General features: G+C 36.9%; 2 protein-coding genes across 4 annotated transcripts in view; both read right to left on the bottom strand.

Moving 5' to 3' along the window:
- Positions 1-148, bottom strand: part of UBXN4 (UBX domain protein 4) — a 15,582-nt gene extending 15,434 nt beyond the window's left edge. The window contains exon 1 of the mRNA XM_085320935.1: positions 7-148. Within this exon, the coding sequence (XP_085177061.1) occupies positions 7-88 (82 nt within the window). The 5' untranslated portion in view covers positions 89-148. The remainder of the gene's footprint in view (positions 1-6) is intronic.
- Positions 149-5,858: 5,710 nt separating this feature from the next.
- The window catches only part of R3HDM1 (R3H domain containing 1), a 50,898-nt gene continuing 39,635 nt past the window's right edge, over positions 5,859-17,121 (bottom strand). For 2 of the 3 annotated variants that reach the window (XM_085320948.1, XM_085320946.1), the window contains 7 exons: positions 14,883-14,986; positions 14,172-14,339; positions 11,034-11,203; positions 10,653-10,803; positions 9,035-9,117; positions 8,295-8,445; positions 5,859-7,296 (listed from right to left, as the gene is read on the bottom strand). In XM_085320948.1, the coding sequence (XP_085177074.1) occupies positions 6,926-7,296; positions 8,295-8,445; positions 9,035-9,117; positions 10,653-10,803; positions 11,034-11,203; positions 14,172-14,339; positions 14,883-14,986 (1,198 nt within the window). In that variant the 3' untranslated portion in view covers positions 5,859-6,925. The remainder of the gene's footprint in view (positions 7,297-8,294; positions 8,446-9,034; positions 9,118-10,652; positions 10,804-11,033; positions 11,204-14,171; positions 14,340-14,882; positions 14,987-17,121) is intronic. The other variant, XM_085320947.1, reaches the window with a different exon arrangement.

Below are 17,121 nucleotides of genomic sequence, written 5' to 3' on the forward strand. Positions count from 1 at the left end.
CCGTACCTGACACGAACACGACGAAGACGGAGCTCCGCTGCTTGGCGGCGGCGATGGCGGCCGGGATGGAGCCGCCGAACCACATCATGGTGCCGCCGGCCCCGGGCGCCACCACCCACCGCCCCGCGCATGCGCCGCCACCGCCGCCGGCGGCCGGAGTGGAGGGGGCGGGGCCGCCGGAGGCCGCCGCTACGGCCCTCGCGGCGCCTGCGCCCGCCGCAGCGTCACCTTCCGCTTCGCGTCCGCCGATTCTCCCCGCCACCCGGGCAAGCCGCGCGTTTGGCGTCGGCAGATTCACCCAGCAAAGGTTGGGGGGAGGGGGGCGGCCGCCATGTTGGGCCCGCGAGGCCGCGCTGCGGCAGCCCCCCCGCCACGAAATGGCGGCCCCGACCATGGCGCGGCGCTGGGCCCGGGGCGGCAGCGAGGCCCCGGGCGGCCGCGCCGGCTTCGCGGAGGGGCTTTCCCCAGGGACGAGAAAAACCACTTTTCCTTCAAGTACTCCAGTGATAACGTTTAGCCAAAGGAAACTGTACTACGAAGAAAGGGTGATGTTGGAAAGCGTTGTAAAATAGAGGACAGCAAAGGGCCACTTGGCCTGTAATAATTGCATAAAAAAATCAATAGGTAATAACAACAAAAGATAAGCTATAATGAAAAGGGGCAAATCAACACTAATACACAAAAACGTATTTCTCAAATACGCAGCTCATGGAAACCGTGTGTCATGGTCACGCTGCTCCTTGCGTGGGTGAGTTCTGCTCTACCCGCGTGGTACTTACACGAGATTCACGAGGGTGTAAGCAGCCGCCAGTGCGGCTGTTCTGGTCTGAGGGCATTCTTCATCATTTCTTTCTTCACAGTGCCAAACAGATCAAAGAAGCAATGCCAGAGGGCTCATTTCATAGTCYAGATGGTGTCAATTGAAACAACATATATTTTGCAGAGACAAAAAAGTCAGCTGTTACGTGTAAAGAAAGGGGATACATAAATAACCTTGCGGGGAAAAAAAGGAAAATTGCACGTGGATTAAGGTAACTTATTTTTTTTTAATAGCAAGTTTGTTTGAAAGGCCTGTCCCACATCTGCCTGGCTTTTCAAAGTGGTTGTAGTAGCACCTTTGTGTAACATCTGAGGAAACCTCACAGGCCACCTTCAGAGCATCCACTATCGCAAGTGTAAGATTCTTCGGAAGCTATGGAGCCAAGTTTGACTGAAATCACGTCTTGCTCCTGTGAAATTTCAGATAGTTTAAGAAGATAGATAAACCTGAATTCTGCAGCGATTTTGGAAAGTGATGCAAGAGAGCTGTTTACATTTTTAAAGAGACTTCCCCCCAACATGCAGATCTACTTGCATTAGAAAGGTAATTATTAGTGAATTACTGCTTTTAATTGGCACTTATCAATGGTCCATTAACCAATCCAAGTATCAGTATAAGCCAAGCAAAAATAGTAAAGAATCTGAGTTAACACATGGAGACAAGCTATCCAGTATYTGTAAATCTGTGTGATGTATTAGCATAGCACATTCAACAGTGCTATTCCTCAGAATAATCAGTTTGGAAATAATGAGAGGGACAGGGCTATGCTGTATACTCTCTAATTCTTGYGGTTTTAGATTCAGATTCTCAGTTACCTGAGGCACAAGGACCGAATTAAGAATAAACTCCAACATTAAGCGTTATACAGTAGCACATTTTATTTTTATACTTTGGACTAGTTTTGAAAACATACAGCTATCAGAAACAAACAGATTTTCCTATATAGCTCTTTGGTTTACAGCACTAGTCTCATCTGACATTCAGATTTCTTTCCAGAAATGCAGAAACAGTTCATTGCAGTTGCATGCATCCTATATAATGACTAGGCTCATGTGCATTACCCCTCAGACTGATAAAGGGCGGGGGAAATCAGGAAACACTAACGTTTGTGTGTCCTGAACCAAATTCTAATGCTGTTTAAACATCTCTAAGATTYACTTTCAACCTGACCAATTTTGACAGAGAGCAAACAGGACAAGCAGGACAGGAAGTCAAGGAGTTACRAGCAGGCTAAAAAATAAACTTTGTTAAATAAGTGGCTGCCAAAGAGTCAGGTCCGAAGTACATTCCTACAAACCTTAATGCACAAGACAGCCTTTGTACTAAAAGAAGGCTCCTGCTTGCTATRATAGGAATATTACCGCTTACATTCTCAAGTCAGCCAAGATGCAACTTCATTTACACTGAACCTTGTATTTAAAGTTTTCAAACTTGAATAGTGACTTTGCCCTGAACTTGCAGAATGAGAGAACTTAGAGACTTCATTTGCAGAAAGTTTGGGAAATTAGGCCCTTTTATGAGTTCTGGTCTACATCTGAAAATTAAGGCTTCCAAAATAAAGTCACATTAACATTCTGCACTTCAAACAATTTTTCATACATGTTGACATCACTGGCCAAAAATACTCCAAAACATTTTAAATGTGAGTAGGATCAAGATTTCAGTGAGTATGGATCTGATCACTGAAAGTTAGACTAATTATTTTAAATAACAATCATCAGGAAGACTGAGCTGTAGAAACATTGAAGGGATTAGAATAAGTCCTTCTTAGCTAGAAATAAAGACTAACATAAAAATTCTAGCTAGAGTAATTTTTCACGACTAACATAAAGGTGGTTTGATCAGTTTTCTCCAAACCTTCGTATAAACATTCTTTGCCTCAAGGCTAAATACAGGAAATAACAGCCCACGCCAATTTTCTTGGGKTGGGGAAGAATCATGGAGCTAAACATATCTTTTATAAAAAGACATTAGTTGTGATTTTAATTGTGACTTCCTCCTGAACATTTTTACAASTTAGTACAAGATTAACTCAAACAAMAAAACATCAAGGTTGCTTAAAACAACCAACAGATCAATTAAGTTTTAAGGCACAAGTAAGTGTCAAAGCATGAAAATACAACTATTTATTCCACCTTGAGAGATATGGCTTGCATCAATAGAAAGGAAAAATGATATGGAGCTGCTTGTACAGTGCAAGAGAAGAAAGCTAGTGTTATTGTGAAAGGCATGTTGGGTATGCATGTTGGATATGCATGTACCTTATTTCATTCCTCAAGCTGAACAATTTTTCTCATGCTTTGACAACATTAAATTGTTATTCATGTACCACTGTCCCCATCTGAGTCTTGAAACACAACATAGAGGCCTCTATCTTTTAAAAGCCCAGCAAGATTAGAGATGTTTGCAGGTAGAAACACCTAAGTGCTATAGAGTCTTCAGTCTCCACAATGTTACATTTCTTTCTTTGTAGATGATGTAGATGAAATCACAACCAGTGTTTTCCTTTTTACGGCCATCTTCCAAGTCTACATGCATGGGTGAAAGAAAAGGATTTCAACATTAAAATACAATAAACTTGCTCAGTGAGGAGTTTCAGGCAAGATGCAAGATACATATTATCTACATTTCACTTGATATCAATTTAGTCTTACTGAAACATAAAGAATATGAGGCTTCAGTTTGGCAGTGTTGAGGAACCCGTCAGCAGATCACTCAAATGTGCTGTTAGGATCTGCCTGACTCCAACCTCATGTGCATGTGTCCGAGTACTCCCAGAAAATAGGGTTTAAATTCTTCTTAATTTTGAATGTTCATTTTCAGTGTACCAACACAAACAACATTAAGTCTGTTCACAAATTCAGGAAGGCATTTTATGCAGAAAAATATGTAAAAATTAAGTAGTAGCCRCCACCTTTGTACAAGGCGATTACTAAATGTTTTTTTTTCTTCCCTTGTTTTTCTCTCAGCTTTTAAGTCATAAGAAAAGCTCCCAAATGAAATGTGTATCACTGTAGTATAATGCAAATCCTCACTTAATTCATTYTGTCATTATTTAAGAATTGCTACAATGTTAAGTAACAAACAGGAAACTCAAGAACACCTGAGAATGCAGGTTTTACATACAGTGTCTATTCATGCCATAAAGTACATTTGCTTTCTAGAACATGATCCAAATCTATGAAACAAATCTAATTCTTGGGTGTTTGTATGCAGTCCCTAGGCTTGTGCATTTATGGAAGTAAAAAGGAGTAGAAAACTGGTAAGACAGATGAGTAAAAGCCAGGAAAGTACAGCTGGTCCTGGTTATATTAATTTGGAAGCTCACATCTGATGAAGCTTGCTCATTTCCTATAGACAGTACCAAATGTGACAAAAATCAGGAATGAACAAAAGAATATAAAGCAAAAATTGATTAGTTTTTGTGCCCACTTTTGACATCAGTGGCACTTGACACTTGAAGTCCCATGAATATCTTCAAGTCACACAGCAGCATGCCCAGATCAAAAATGTAACTGTCCCTATTTATAAATAAAATATAAACAAATAAAAGATGCTAATAAATGGTAACTTGCCAGTAGGAATAGTATTCCAGCAAGTAATTACAAGATTCAGGATTAGAATACAAATAACCTGCTAAGGGATATAATTTTTTCTCCTCTGGCAACTTACTCTCTGATTTACAACTTAYTTGTTAAGAATTAAATACTTACTGGGTGCTGTTTATAATCACTGCATTCATTCCCTCCTTTTGCTTGGATTGTTTCTGTTTTCTCCRTGCTTACCTCTCTCATTAAGTCTTCTTTGGTTGTTACAGGAAAGCTTATTAAAAGCAGTAAGTCATGCAGCATCATCTGGAAATGCTTGATGTTCTATTTTCTTAGGTCATTCAAAATAGATGGAAACTGTTCACTATTGATTCTGTTTTCCATCAGAAATCTTATCCTGGAGTTTGTTAGCCACAGGAGGCAGCTGCCTCTAGGGCTTGTGAACAACTGTCATTACAGACCTTTTAGTCTGCTAATGACTTTTACAGAACTAAAACCATAATCTTGAACTGGTGCTGGAACCTGGCAAGAGGGAATGATGGAGCCTGTGCATTGRTAACAATTTTCTCTCTATTTATAGTAGTCAGAGGAGGGGAATATTATAATCTGCATAKCCTGGGGTTTGGATCGTCTTTGGTCATTGATACAGTGAGCTACAGCAATTCAACTGGAGGTGGAAGTCTCTCAGGTAGGATTCTTAAATTAAGTAGCTGCAAGTGAAYATAAATGCTAAGTGTCCTTTTAGCAAAAGGAAAAAGGATAAATAGATTTGTCTTTTGAATAGGGAGTTGACACTGAACCTTTTACTTCTGCTTCATCAGAGCATCTAGGTGCAAGTTTTACTTTAGTCACGTAAATACCTGCCACTGCAGCATTTTGCAGAATCAAGTCTCATCTGCCTGATTCATTAGGCTGCACCATTCCCAAGCATATCATTTTCTTCTGAGAATTTTGATTCTGCTTATATCATATTAAGCATGTAAGAATGAAACATGCTTAGGACAGTTGTTGCCACTTCACATGTTTGGTTGTCAGAACTTCTAGTATAAAATATTAAAATTAATGCTAGTTTGGGCAACTGAAATTGTATTTTCCTGTCTAAAATAYGCATTTTAAACATAACTTACACTAAGTTTCTGGCTTACAGAAGTTACAAAGTATCTTTTACTAAGCTACAGCTGCAGTTGTCTGAGTTGTCTACACAGCAAGTCAGAACATGTGATAAAAATAAGAAACAGAGGCAGCCCCTTATAGTCTATGATCAATTTCTTTCTCTTTTAAACCTGTATAGAGGAACATTTAAAARTGTTAAAGGAGAGGATAACTTAAATAAATATTTTAATAAGAGGAACATAGCAGTTCTTTGAAAAGTTCTAACTGATATTTACAGTATTTAAGTTTCCTTTATCTCACATTTATAGGGATCCTAACCCTTCAGTACTTGTTCATCCAGAAGACTCCTAGAAGTTTAAACAAGTGCACTGAAAAAGTTTGTGTTTGTAAACATTTATTTTCTTGAACTGAAAAAGGCTTGCATCAGCACACATTGTACAGCCTTGCAAATTACACAGAAATTGAAAAAAAGGTTTCTTGTCTCATTTGTATGTGCAATGAATCTTTTGATGTCCAGTGATCCTCTGCAAATGATGAAAACTTAAACCATTAAAGAGGGTTCCAGCACTTATCAAACACAATTATCTTAGCGTGAAAAAGAAGAGGAAGATCCATACTGGTGGGAACACAATTAAAGTGCAAATGTTTTGTCACTTGTGAAGATACATTTTAGTTTCTTCACACTTTTGCTAAAAAGAACGAATATTAAAATGTGATTCCGTGAACATTCTTTGTAATCTATTCATATTCCCCTTTATATACTTGTTAAAGTTGTTGGATCAGAACAAATCCTTCAAGGGTACACACACACACACACACACACACACACACTTGTAATTTCTTTTGACATTGCTTGGATGAATCTCAAAAGAAAACAACATCTAAGGAGTTAACTATCTACTAAAATGACATTGTTAAAAAAAACACACACAAGAGGAGAAGAACAGGTTAACTTAAAGATTTGGGGTAGTTTCCTAGAAAACAGCGTGTAATTCCTTGAAAATGGTTCTCTTCCCCCACACCTGCTCCCTTAGGTTCCTGTCTTGGAAAGGATAGCTCTGTGCTGGCAGTGAAAAGGGATTATAAAATACAAATCTGAACATGGGTATTTGTTATGAACATTTGCTGTACAATAGAACTTTGGATCTGATACAAGAATTCAGAAATATAAAACAAAACTACTATAAAAGTAGGGGGCATTTTAACAGCATTCCTTATAGAAAGCTGCCTTTCTGTCTCAAAGATGATTGCTTGCTATTGTCTGGGATTAACTCTGTAGTTTTTTTCTTCATCTTGCTGGATCACTGGGTTATTCTTCAACGGGTAATATGACAAAACATCCCAGGAGTCTCTATGAAGAGAACAGAAACCCCGTAACATCAAGCCAATCAAAGAGAGAAGGACATGGAAGTAGAAAAGGCTGAGTGTCCACTGATGTTAACTGCTACTGAGAACTAGCCCTTTCCAGAATGTGAAAGTCGTAGTGCTTCTTGCTTGTTCTCAGCCTGAACTTGTTAACTGAGGTACTACTTTGTTTCTTCAATGCGTTTTGAGCAGCTGTCATTGTAGGGAACGTAGCTAGAACCGTGTAAGTGGAGGCCAAGTCACTAGGTTTGGATGGCTCAGTGTTCACATTACTRTCTCCACTGCCACAGTGACGACGATGGTGCTGCTGCTGCTGTGTTTGTAGACGCTGGGAATCTCTTAGCCACCGAATCTTGGCACCAACTTTAAACAGTTCTCCAAATAATTTTTCTGCTTCCATACGAGTTATTCCTTCTGGTAGTTCAGTAATTTCTAAAACTTTTCCCACAACTGAAACAAGAAGAATATTAAAATTGTTCATTGTTCCTAAGATACACAAAACACAATGGAAAATGAGTAAATATTCCCCCTCCCCCTGCTCCAGTTAGCTTATGTCAAATAGACAGACATCCCWTTTCTGGTGCTTTAGAGAACCTTTTGCTTTCACACTTAGTACCACTTAAAGCTACAAGCATACAAACAAAAGCTAAGAACACAAACTTGAAAAAGGCCCTTCAAAAGAAAAAAGGAAAAAAAAAATGTACACCTAATCTTGCAGGTTTGAGAACTCACACTACCATCTGACATATCGCTCTGACAGAAGACTAGTCTATTTTCTCTGTCTTGCCAAAAAATTGTTAGAAAAAGCTGACTTATCCTTAACATTCTGCAAAAAGCATTTACAACAAAATTTTTTCCAGTAAAGATCCAAAGATAGCACATGTCAAGTTTAATTTGTATGACATTTCTACCAACTTCAACGAGCTGTAGGTACTCTACTCAGAGGAACTACAGAGCTCAGCATTTTACAATCTGAACAAAAAATTTCCTTACTGGGTAATATGCCTTTTCACCAGTAGACACATTGTCACATTTTGGGGAGCCAAAATGTGGTCTATGTATAATTTCAAGTATCATGTAAGTAAAAGGAAGTGAGAGTTCTGTATATTTAATACAATATTAGAAAATGGTTTTGGTATCRACTCAAGTCCAGTAAACTAACAACCCTTTTTATTCCAGTGCTGTTTAATCCTTGTCTTTTCTAGTCCTTCCCACAGCCCTCAAAATGACACCTTTCTCCAATAAACACCCTCTTTCCCCTCTCTCTCCTGATCCTGATCAAGTCGTCTTCACCTCCATCCTTATCTTTCCAGGGTTTGCCTTGTCCATTTCTGTCTGATTACTCTTCATTCTTGCCCATTTTTCACCTATGCTTCTCCTGTTACACCCCAGACTATCACTACATGAGATAATCAAAAAACAAAGAGACACTACCACACCCTACATACATGTCAGCTGTTCTGTTCTGATTAATCCATTCTGCTGGAGGACTGAGTCAGTCAGCAATTCTATACCTGGTTCTCCAGCACCAAGATCTGCTGAAGCAGCCTTCTTTGCTGGCTTCTTTCCCCTGTTCCCATGTCTGTTTCCAGGCTGACACTGCAAAGATGGATATAAATCATATCAATGACAATGCATCAGTATGGAAAATTTCAGGATTAGCTCAGTGAGAGATGGTACAGAAGAATGTCTGGAAAGTAATCTGCAGTGCAATGGTACAGAAAAGAATTTTGGGTCTAGTATTTGTTTTGGAGTTTAACAAATGTGCAATCAGGCATGTTCAATCCATAACTTCATTAGCAAAACAAAGAACTCTTTCTTTAGAAATACCCATTTTTTATTTTTTGAAGTTGTTACTCAAATAAAGAAAACCCTTTAGTTTTGCACACATTCTAATTGTTTAGAACTGTTGATCCAAAAAGTTCATAATCTACATTGTGACTTGTATTTTCTTTTGCAGGTTGAAATTTAGGTTAAGAAAAGCTAATTTTCAGAATAATGATTTTCACCGTTTTTAAAACAAAAACAATGGGAAGAATCAATACAGAATAAGATGTTATTGAAAAGCAGCCATCTTCCAATCAATTACATTTCTAATACAATAATATATTGCCCTGTTCATGGTTATTACAGCAGCAGTCCTGAATTGTTCTCTTCAGTGCTGCCAGGAAATTGCTCTCTTTCATACCTGTTGGCTTGTTACTTGTCCACGTAACAAAGATGGAGGATTGTATTGCAGGGGCTGGCCAAGCAATGGGTATCTGGCATCTCCTTAAAGAGAGAGGCAATTAGAATTTTTGTCTTGTAATATGAAATCTTCCTCTAAATTTTCTTAAGCTGTGTACCTTACACAGAAGAGAAAGCAGAGTGATTATGTATGTAGTAGTGCATTTGGCTAGGCTAAGAGTAAGATTTGGCATGACTAAATAAGCGTTTCAGAAAGTAATGGTAGGCATATGCAAGTCATGAACCGTTCATGTAAGGTGAAAGCAAGAAGCTTTAAGCTTGTACCATTTAAAGTTAAACTGAAAAACTTGATTTTTTTTTTTCTTCTCTGCAGTCTTATCTATGTTCCCGTTATTTCAAAATGAGCTTAATAAAGCTAAAGTTCCTCTCAATGTACTATTTTAACCATTTGCATGGTGGTAGCTCTGATGAGCGCCAGTTTCATTTTTACATTCCACAAGGCAACTGAAAAGAAATTTGTAATAATCACAAGAGATTAAGAAAGTTGAGAAAGAAAATTTGAAACTTTATAACAGATGATCTGGAATTTTTGCAGTAAGAATGGAACACAGCAATTATGTAAAGACTATGAAAGCAATTATGTAAAGATTATGCAGGACAAAAGACAAAATAAGATTTTCTTTATCAATAAGTAAGATGTAAAAAATTATTTTTCCTATAATTTTACTTTACTTTCTTTCACTTAGACATTTCAGTAAAAATAGACCCATTAGGTTTGAACTTAGGAACTGTATTGGAACATCTTTGGTCAGTCACATTTTTTTTTTTTTTTTAATGTGTGTGTGTGTGTGTGTGTGTTTTCTTTTTTTAAAGCATTTGTTTGTATAAAACATCAATTTTCACATCTCTGAAAATTCTATCTGCTGTTCTATTACTACTGTGGCAGCAGAGGCCTGATAACCTTGCAGAAGGAATTTCTTACATCTTTGGGTTAGAGAGCCCAGAAAGATAATAGAACTATTTATTACTATTTGAAATAGCAGCAGTATTGGCTAGGGGTTCCAGCCCCATTATGACAGTGTTCTAGAAAGGAATGAATTCACCCCTAAGTAGAGGTTTTATTCAGTGCACCATCAAAAAACAAGTTTGGCAGAAGGTTTATCTTAACATCTCTTTTCTGTAGCCTTTCCCTCAAGGAAATACATCTACCTGATGTATTAAGATCAGCTGGTCCCCACATTATTTATCTTTGTACTTCTTAAATAGCATCCTTTTTAACAGTGTTATGTAGAGTTCTTGATTTATAGTTAAAACTTAATAAAATATTTGATATAATTTTGCTTTAAGATTTACAACGCAGAAGTGAGGAATTCCACACGTGAGAGAGCTAGTGAGTTATAAAAGCTCTCCCAATAATAATAAGATCAAAGCTTTGGAGTATATGGGAGTTGGTATTAGTGCAGAAAGATAAGGCTGAATTTTTACATAGTAAAGAGTGCCCAATTCTGATCCCGTTTCAAAAGCATTACAACTCAACCCATTTATCAGAGAGTCTTCATATAAATTATATTAAAAAAATTCAACTAGAAAACACACATTTTAGTTAACTGAGAATATACCTTGTCCAGGGACAAAAGGTCTAGAAAACTGGGGCACAATAGAAAGAGGTGTTAAAGTGGGACGGATGTTCTTCATATTTGATAGCTGAGCTGGTGCTGGTGATTGGACCGGTGAGGTGACAGGACTACCTAGTTGAGGACTATGCTGCAACTACAATAAAGATAATGCCAACAAGTTAGTGTTTAAAAAACTATATACATTTTGTTGAATGAGCTAAACAATACCTCCACCATTCAAACACAGGAAGCAAAGTTAAAATAGCTATAAGTAAACACTATCAGAAAAGACTTATTCCCCCCAAAAGAACTTAGAAGATAATGCAAAGATGCAATTTATGTAAATCATAATCCATCCTATAAAGCAAAACAAAAAGCTTATACCTGTGTGGCACTGTCTAAAGTGCTAAATTCTGTGGACTTCTGCCCCCTTTGATGATCACAGTAATATTTATTGTGTTTCCACTGCGGAGGTGAATGGTTCCGAGGCTGGGGATTGTTAGGTATATTTAGTTGCATCATTACTACTCCTCCACCTGGTGGTGGTGCTACTGCTACAACACAAGAAACATGTAGGATATTATTAGTTCATCAWATATTTCAGTTTTAATTTTAGCAGAACAGAGGTGAATTAAAAAGGCAAGTTACATAATGAGCATTTTGCAAAATATATTGCTGAATACTAGAAAACTAGGGCAGTATCTTCTGTATGGTGACATTTCTACTATTAGACAAGTCGTTGACAGATAGCACAGAAGGCTTCCCAGAATTTAAAAATGTAAGTGGAACCATTGAAACTCTTAATTGAGAATATTTCTGAAACAAATTATTCCATTTAACTGTAGCTGAAAGTAGTTAACATTCACATTAGAGTGATGTATCAAAGAACAGGTCATATTAAGTAAATATAAGCAGTATTTAAAAATAAAAATTATGCAATGTTTCATGATAAGCAGCAATATAGACTCAAAAWTTTTTTCTCCAACATGATACCACACATTAGAAAGACCTACAATTGTTCTTTACAGTAAATGTAAAGAATTAATTATTCTTTATAGTAATCATTCTTTACAGGCTAAGCCTCATTTACAGGTTGTTTCTATMGATGATCATTTTTCTGGGCAAAGACTGCAAATTAATCTCTTATGCTGTACTACTTTGTTACTGTGGTAGCAACAGAAGTTCCCAAGTTAGGGGAGAAAAGCCAAACAGCCAGTGTTGTTCCAAAGGTTTTACGTGAGGAGCTACAACAAGAGGCTGCATGCAAGAAGCTGCTTCCCTCTTTTGACTTGGCTCATCGTAGACAATTTCTGTCATGTCCTGTTTACTTTTAATTGGTTGTTTGCCATTTCCCTTCTCATTTAGCCACTAACTCTTTACATCACTTCTCTGAAACCATGATTAAAATATGTGGTTTAAAAATCATTTAATCACCCACCTTTAAAGAGGGATGAGCCTACAATCTAATCTCACTACCCAGTACATTTTGGGATGCAGGTCAGATACAAGATGAATGCATTTTTTAAATTGTTTTGTTTTGTTTTTCAAATAGGCTATTCTTTTCACTACCTCTACACTCCACAAAAAGAAACAATCTGACTCCTTAGGAAAGCAAGCCAAACAACAAAAATGTAGAATAACAAATGCTCGTTCTGTTAAACCYACATTACCTTTTGTAAATTGTATTCTGAAATATTTACCAGATCTGTTGTTATTTCATTTATTTTGATAAATACTGTAATGCTTTCACATCTATGCTCCCTTTGTAATCAAGTATCAGAAAAATCTTTTCAATGGTGATAAAGTACTACTAGTGTGTTACGGATGGAAATGAAAGAATCAGATACCTGGCCAACTTTAGCAGAGAATATAAATTAAAGAGTTCTTGTTGTTCTGTCCCCACAAGAGCCAGATTGTGAATGTTTCTATTTTGTTGCATGCCAAAATAAAAGCTATCTATATTTATGGATATCTCCTATAATAATATCTATAACAGTTTCCAAATGGCAAAGGCATAAATTAGAATAACATGTATATGTAAACCTGAGATATACCAGGCAAACATCTGTATATACATGTTATATTTTGCACAAGAAAACTGTTTTAATTTTAAGTATTCATAATATCTGTATTTTATGAATATTATAAAATATGTATTTATATCTGCTTATAATAGTTTAATATTTTATTCTACAACACTCAGCATACTACTGTTTCGGGCCTTTTTTCCTCCGTTCTGTGACATCTGAACACCCAATAAAAATGCTTGCCTTTCAAAATCATCTACAGTATCATTTCTTAAAACAATCAAAAATCCCATTACTGTCACAACCTGAAAATGCTGTTTAAACTGCAAAAAGAAGTTTGTACATCCAGAAAGACTGGTTTGTTTTATCCCCACTAGTTCCACAGCATTTCAATAAATGGAATTCTTTTCTTAAGCATGCTGATGAAATGAAGCCTCACAGAAGGCRTAAGTCAGTTTGCAGACACTTCATCATCAGTCAAAATGCATGAGAAAGGAAACTCAGAAGAAATCATAAAAGGCTCCCAGATAAAGAGCCTCCCATAAAAGGCTCTAAATTTTCAAAAACAAAAAAAACCCACTCAGCCTCTTGTCTACRTATTTCCTCTTCATCCTTATCTCAATCACTTTGATTCATCATTTCAATACTACTATTGCTGAAATGTTTTTTTATTATTTTTTAAATTCTCTCAATATTTGTTGTGTTACAGAAGGCCTCCCTTTCTGCAAACTTCTTTAAATCATACAGCTTAACAAATTTGAATCAAGCCTTCAAAACTGCCTAAAGCTATAATTATCAGGACAGATTATGACAGGGTGGAAGAATAAACTATAGCAAGACCAAATTTTAGATATCATGAAATGACAGTCTTCAAGAACTACAGCCAAAGAAACTTCAAGGAAAATGGAAACAAGCCTCTGCATCAACTAAAATATACTGCTAAAAGGTCAGCTACCTTGGCATTTAACTGCACGTTATCTATCTACTAATAAACAGGCTATAAAAATACCTTAAAAGATAAACGTTCATAAGAAAAATCCCATTTATAGTGGAATATAGGTCACTGACCCAGGGTTGTTTAATCTACTGGTTGCTTGCAAAACACAGAGATAGAAATATTTGAGATAGAAATATTTGAGATTACAACTTTTTGGACAACCCAGCTTCTAATGCATCAAATTTCCTATCTGTAAAATAAGGACAGAACCAATACGATCTAGGATTGTTTTATAACCTCCTTGTTTAGAGTCTAACCCTAATGCCTTATATTTCCTGAGCAGTCTGTTAATTACATACGAGTTGCAGCTAGTAATTCACAGGATGTAGGCATTTGGGTACTAGCACTTATAAACAGTTTGTGGATAAAACATTCTGAAACTGGTTCAGAACAAGTATTTGTACAGATGGCACTCATGTCACAATTCTATCAGCCAGGAATAATTCACAACAGATTTTGGGACAGAATGGCTTGCAAGAAAATCCTAGTAAGATATACCTTTTATTGGCTGCATGATGGAAAGACCAGTGGGCGAACTTTTACAGGATGAGGATGAAGACACTATGCTGTAGTGCACAATGGAAGCAGCCTGTTGGGGCTTTGATTTTGATGAAGGTGGTAATAATGTAGGAGGTGATGGCTTCTGACTTGAATGGTTGTTATAAACTATGGAAGTAAAAGCAGTAAATAAGGCTAACATTTAAAAAACAAAAAACAAACAAACAAACAAACAAAAAAAACCACACCACACCACTTAAATTTAATTTCCTCTTCCAGCAGGTCCAAAAAGCTACTTCTCCTCTCTATCCTCTACCAAAGAGATACTTAAAATTTTCACTCTTCTTCCCAGGAAGTCTTAGTGGGGAAAGAAGGAAAGAAAAAAAAGATAAAAGAAAAAGAAAACCATATATTCTACTCCTAGTTTATTCAAATGAATCATCTTAAATGCTTTTTCTGCAGAGCAGCCAGGTACACTGCTTCCACAATGATTTTTGCTTTTGCTATCATATGCAAACCCATATCTCAAATTTTTCAAACCTGTGTCACTATTTAGAAGATGCAAGTCATTCTCTTGAGTCTGTATTTATTCTCAGATCTATCTTTCTCAACTCACAAGCATAAAAGGAAGGCATTATGATGTATATTACTGAATTTTAAGAAAGTAATTTGAGAGCTTTCAATGATAAATAAATCAAAATTTATTCCAACCTGCACATTGCTGTCCTTGAAGCTGCTGTGAGTTGCATGGTGATGATGTTCTAGGAAACTGTATCTGCTCTGATCCAGGAGGCTGCAAATATCCTACTGATGAACTGTAACAAAAATAAAAAAAAATGATACCAGATGAGAGCTTATGCAATACTACTACTAGTTTAGCTGCGTTATTCATCTGCACATWGTGCAAGTAATTAAGATTTTGATAACTTTAAATCAATAATCTCCTCCCTTCACCTCCCCCAGAATCTATTTACTTTTTCTTCAGAATAGAAGAAAAAAAATGCCTCTTCCTATACCATACCATAACTTACACATTGTGTATACTAGGAAGCTGTACTACTTCATCTATTTTGATACTTTTGTGTAAATAGAGCTATATTGGTATAAAGATATGTAGAATAACAAAAAAAAAGAAAAAAAAAGGACAGTTTATTGACTTGTCCAATTGACCAGAATTAGGTCTCAGTCAGATGATCACCACAGAACTTGCCAGGAGGGTTTCAGCTGCTGTCTCTCAGCTGGAGGCCAGCCCCATGCAGCTGCGCCACAGCCGACTGCATGGACACACTCAGCTGCCCCAGCACAGAGCCACGCAGCTTAAACAGACATCCGTGGTGACTGCCTTACCATGGCCTTACTGAATAGATGGTGGGAAAAGAAAAATGACTAGTTGTAGAAGGCTCAAGGAGATGGAACTTTCACATGTTTGTTTCACCTATGAAAAGGATAACTTTAAAAGTTAATTTACACCAGATATTTTTCAAGTATTCAGTAGAAAGACAGCTAAATGACAGACAGCCAAGTTCTCTTACTTTGTAGAAATACACAAGCTCAAGACAACTCTTATACAAGAAGTCAGTGAGACGTGTAATAAACTTCAGGCATGTGCTTAGAAATATTTTGCTGAATGAGATAGGCTACAAAGCAACAATTTAGATAAAAATTCATATTTCCAGCTGCTGCACTGGTGTTTAACTTTGCAGTTATACAGCTTCCTAGACGTATAGTGCATGCGCATTTGTACACAAAGTGGGAACTCCAAAGGAAAGTCTTTCTTYTGAAACATCAATACTGACAGAATATCAAGTTGATGAACTACAGTCAGAATTGTGCCTATAGTAACAAAATGAAGCACAGGATTCTAACAGATAGAATAAACATCCAGCAGGAATGAGAAAAATATTTTTATAACTGCAAACTGTGGGGGAAAAGTATGCATAATTCTCTTGGCCATATCATTTTTACTCATGTCTTCACAGGCAATTTGTCCTCTCCTTTGTCCCACAGTTCAAGTATACGATTTTTAATTAAAACATGCCCTATTTAAGCAGAGAAAAACCCAGTGAAACTGGAACAGATTATTTCATATCTGTATGTGACATGTGCAGTCTCATACAGCTTCTCATATGTCTACAGAGTTTTCTTTTCAATAGTGACTGAGGGGCTTGAGAATATCCAGTTTCTGCAGAATAGTATTCTGCTTTCGTTGTCAAAGTGGTTCAGCATACCTATTTTGCAGAAGCAAGATACTGTTATTAGCTGTTAGGCTGCTCTGAATTCCAAACATTTCCCTCTTCCAAAGAGAGGGACATTCCAAACAAAATAAAAAAAAAGCCTGAGATATATACCGACTACGACCTACATATACAAGGAACAAGAATTCAGACTCATTTAAATAGAGGAAGCCATACAGAAACACAACAAATATAAGTTAAGTCTCTGCACTTACAAAAGGATGAAGCAGGCTTCATACTGTTGCTGCTTGTTCAACTGCTACAAGCAATGTACAAAAGATGTGCATTTGTAAATCCCAAAAGATTAAGTAAAGGAAAATTTGTGACAAGTAGTAATCCAGATTAATTCTTGTAAATATTTACCTGTTCTCTCATCAATACCCGTATCATTAGAATACACAGGCAGGTCTGTGCACATAGACCAACTTGCTGTTACTAAGGTAGATTAAAAAGAGTTACTTTTCAAACAAAACCTGAGCACACAAAAAAATTCCTATACTCATTTCATAGCCAGGTTTGTGCCAGCAGGTTTGATTAGCTACATGGACAAAGTAAGCTAAGCTCCTTCCAGACTATCCTCCAAAAGAGGAAGAAATTAACTGTCTATTTCTGGGGCTCAAATCTCTTTTCTCTATCCCTTCTTTTAGTAGTATCTTTGACAAAAAACAGTAAATAAAGTCAGTCATCTTAAATGTCCTTGTAAAAGCGAATTATAG

The sequence above is a fragment of the Rhea americana genome, unplaced genomic scaffold (genome assembly GCF_003343005.1).
Source record: "Rhea americana isolate MKP2758 unplaced genomic scaffold, rheAme1 scaffold_67, whole genome shotgun sequence".
Classification (NCBI taxonomy): Eukaryota; Metazoa; Chordata; class Aves; order Rheiformes; family Rheidae; genus Rhea; species Rhea americana.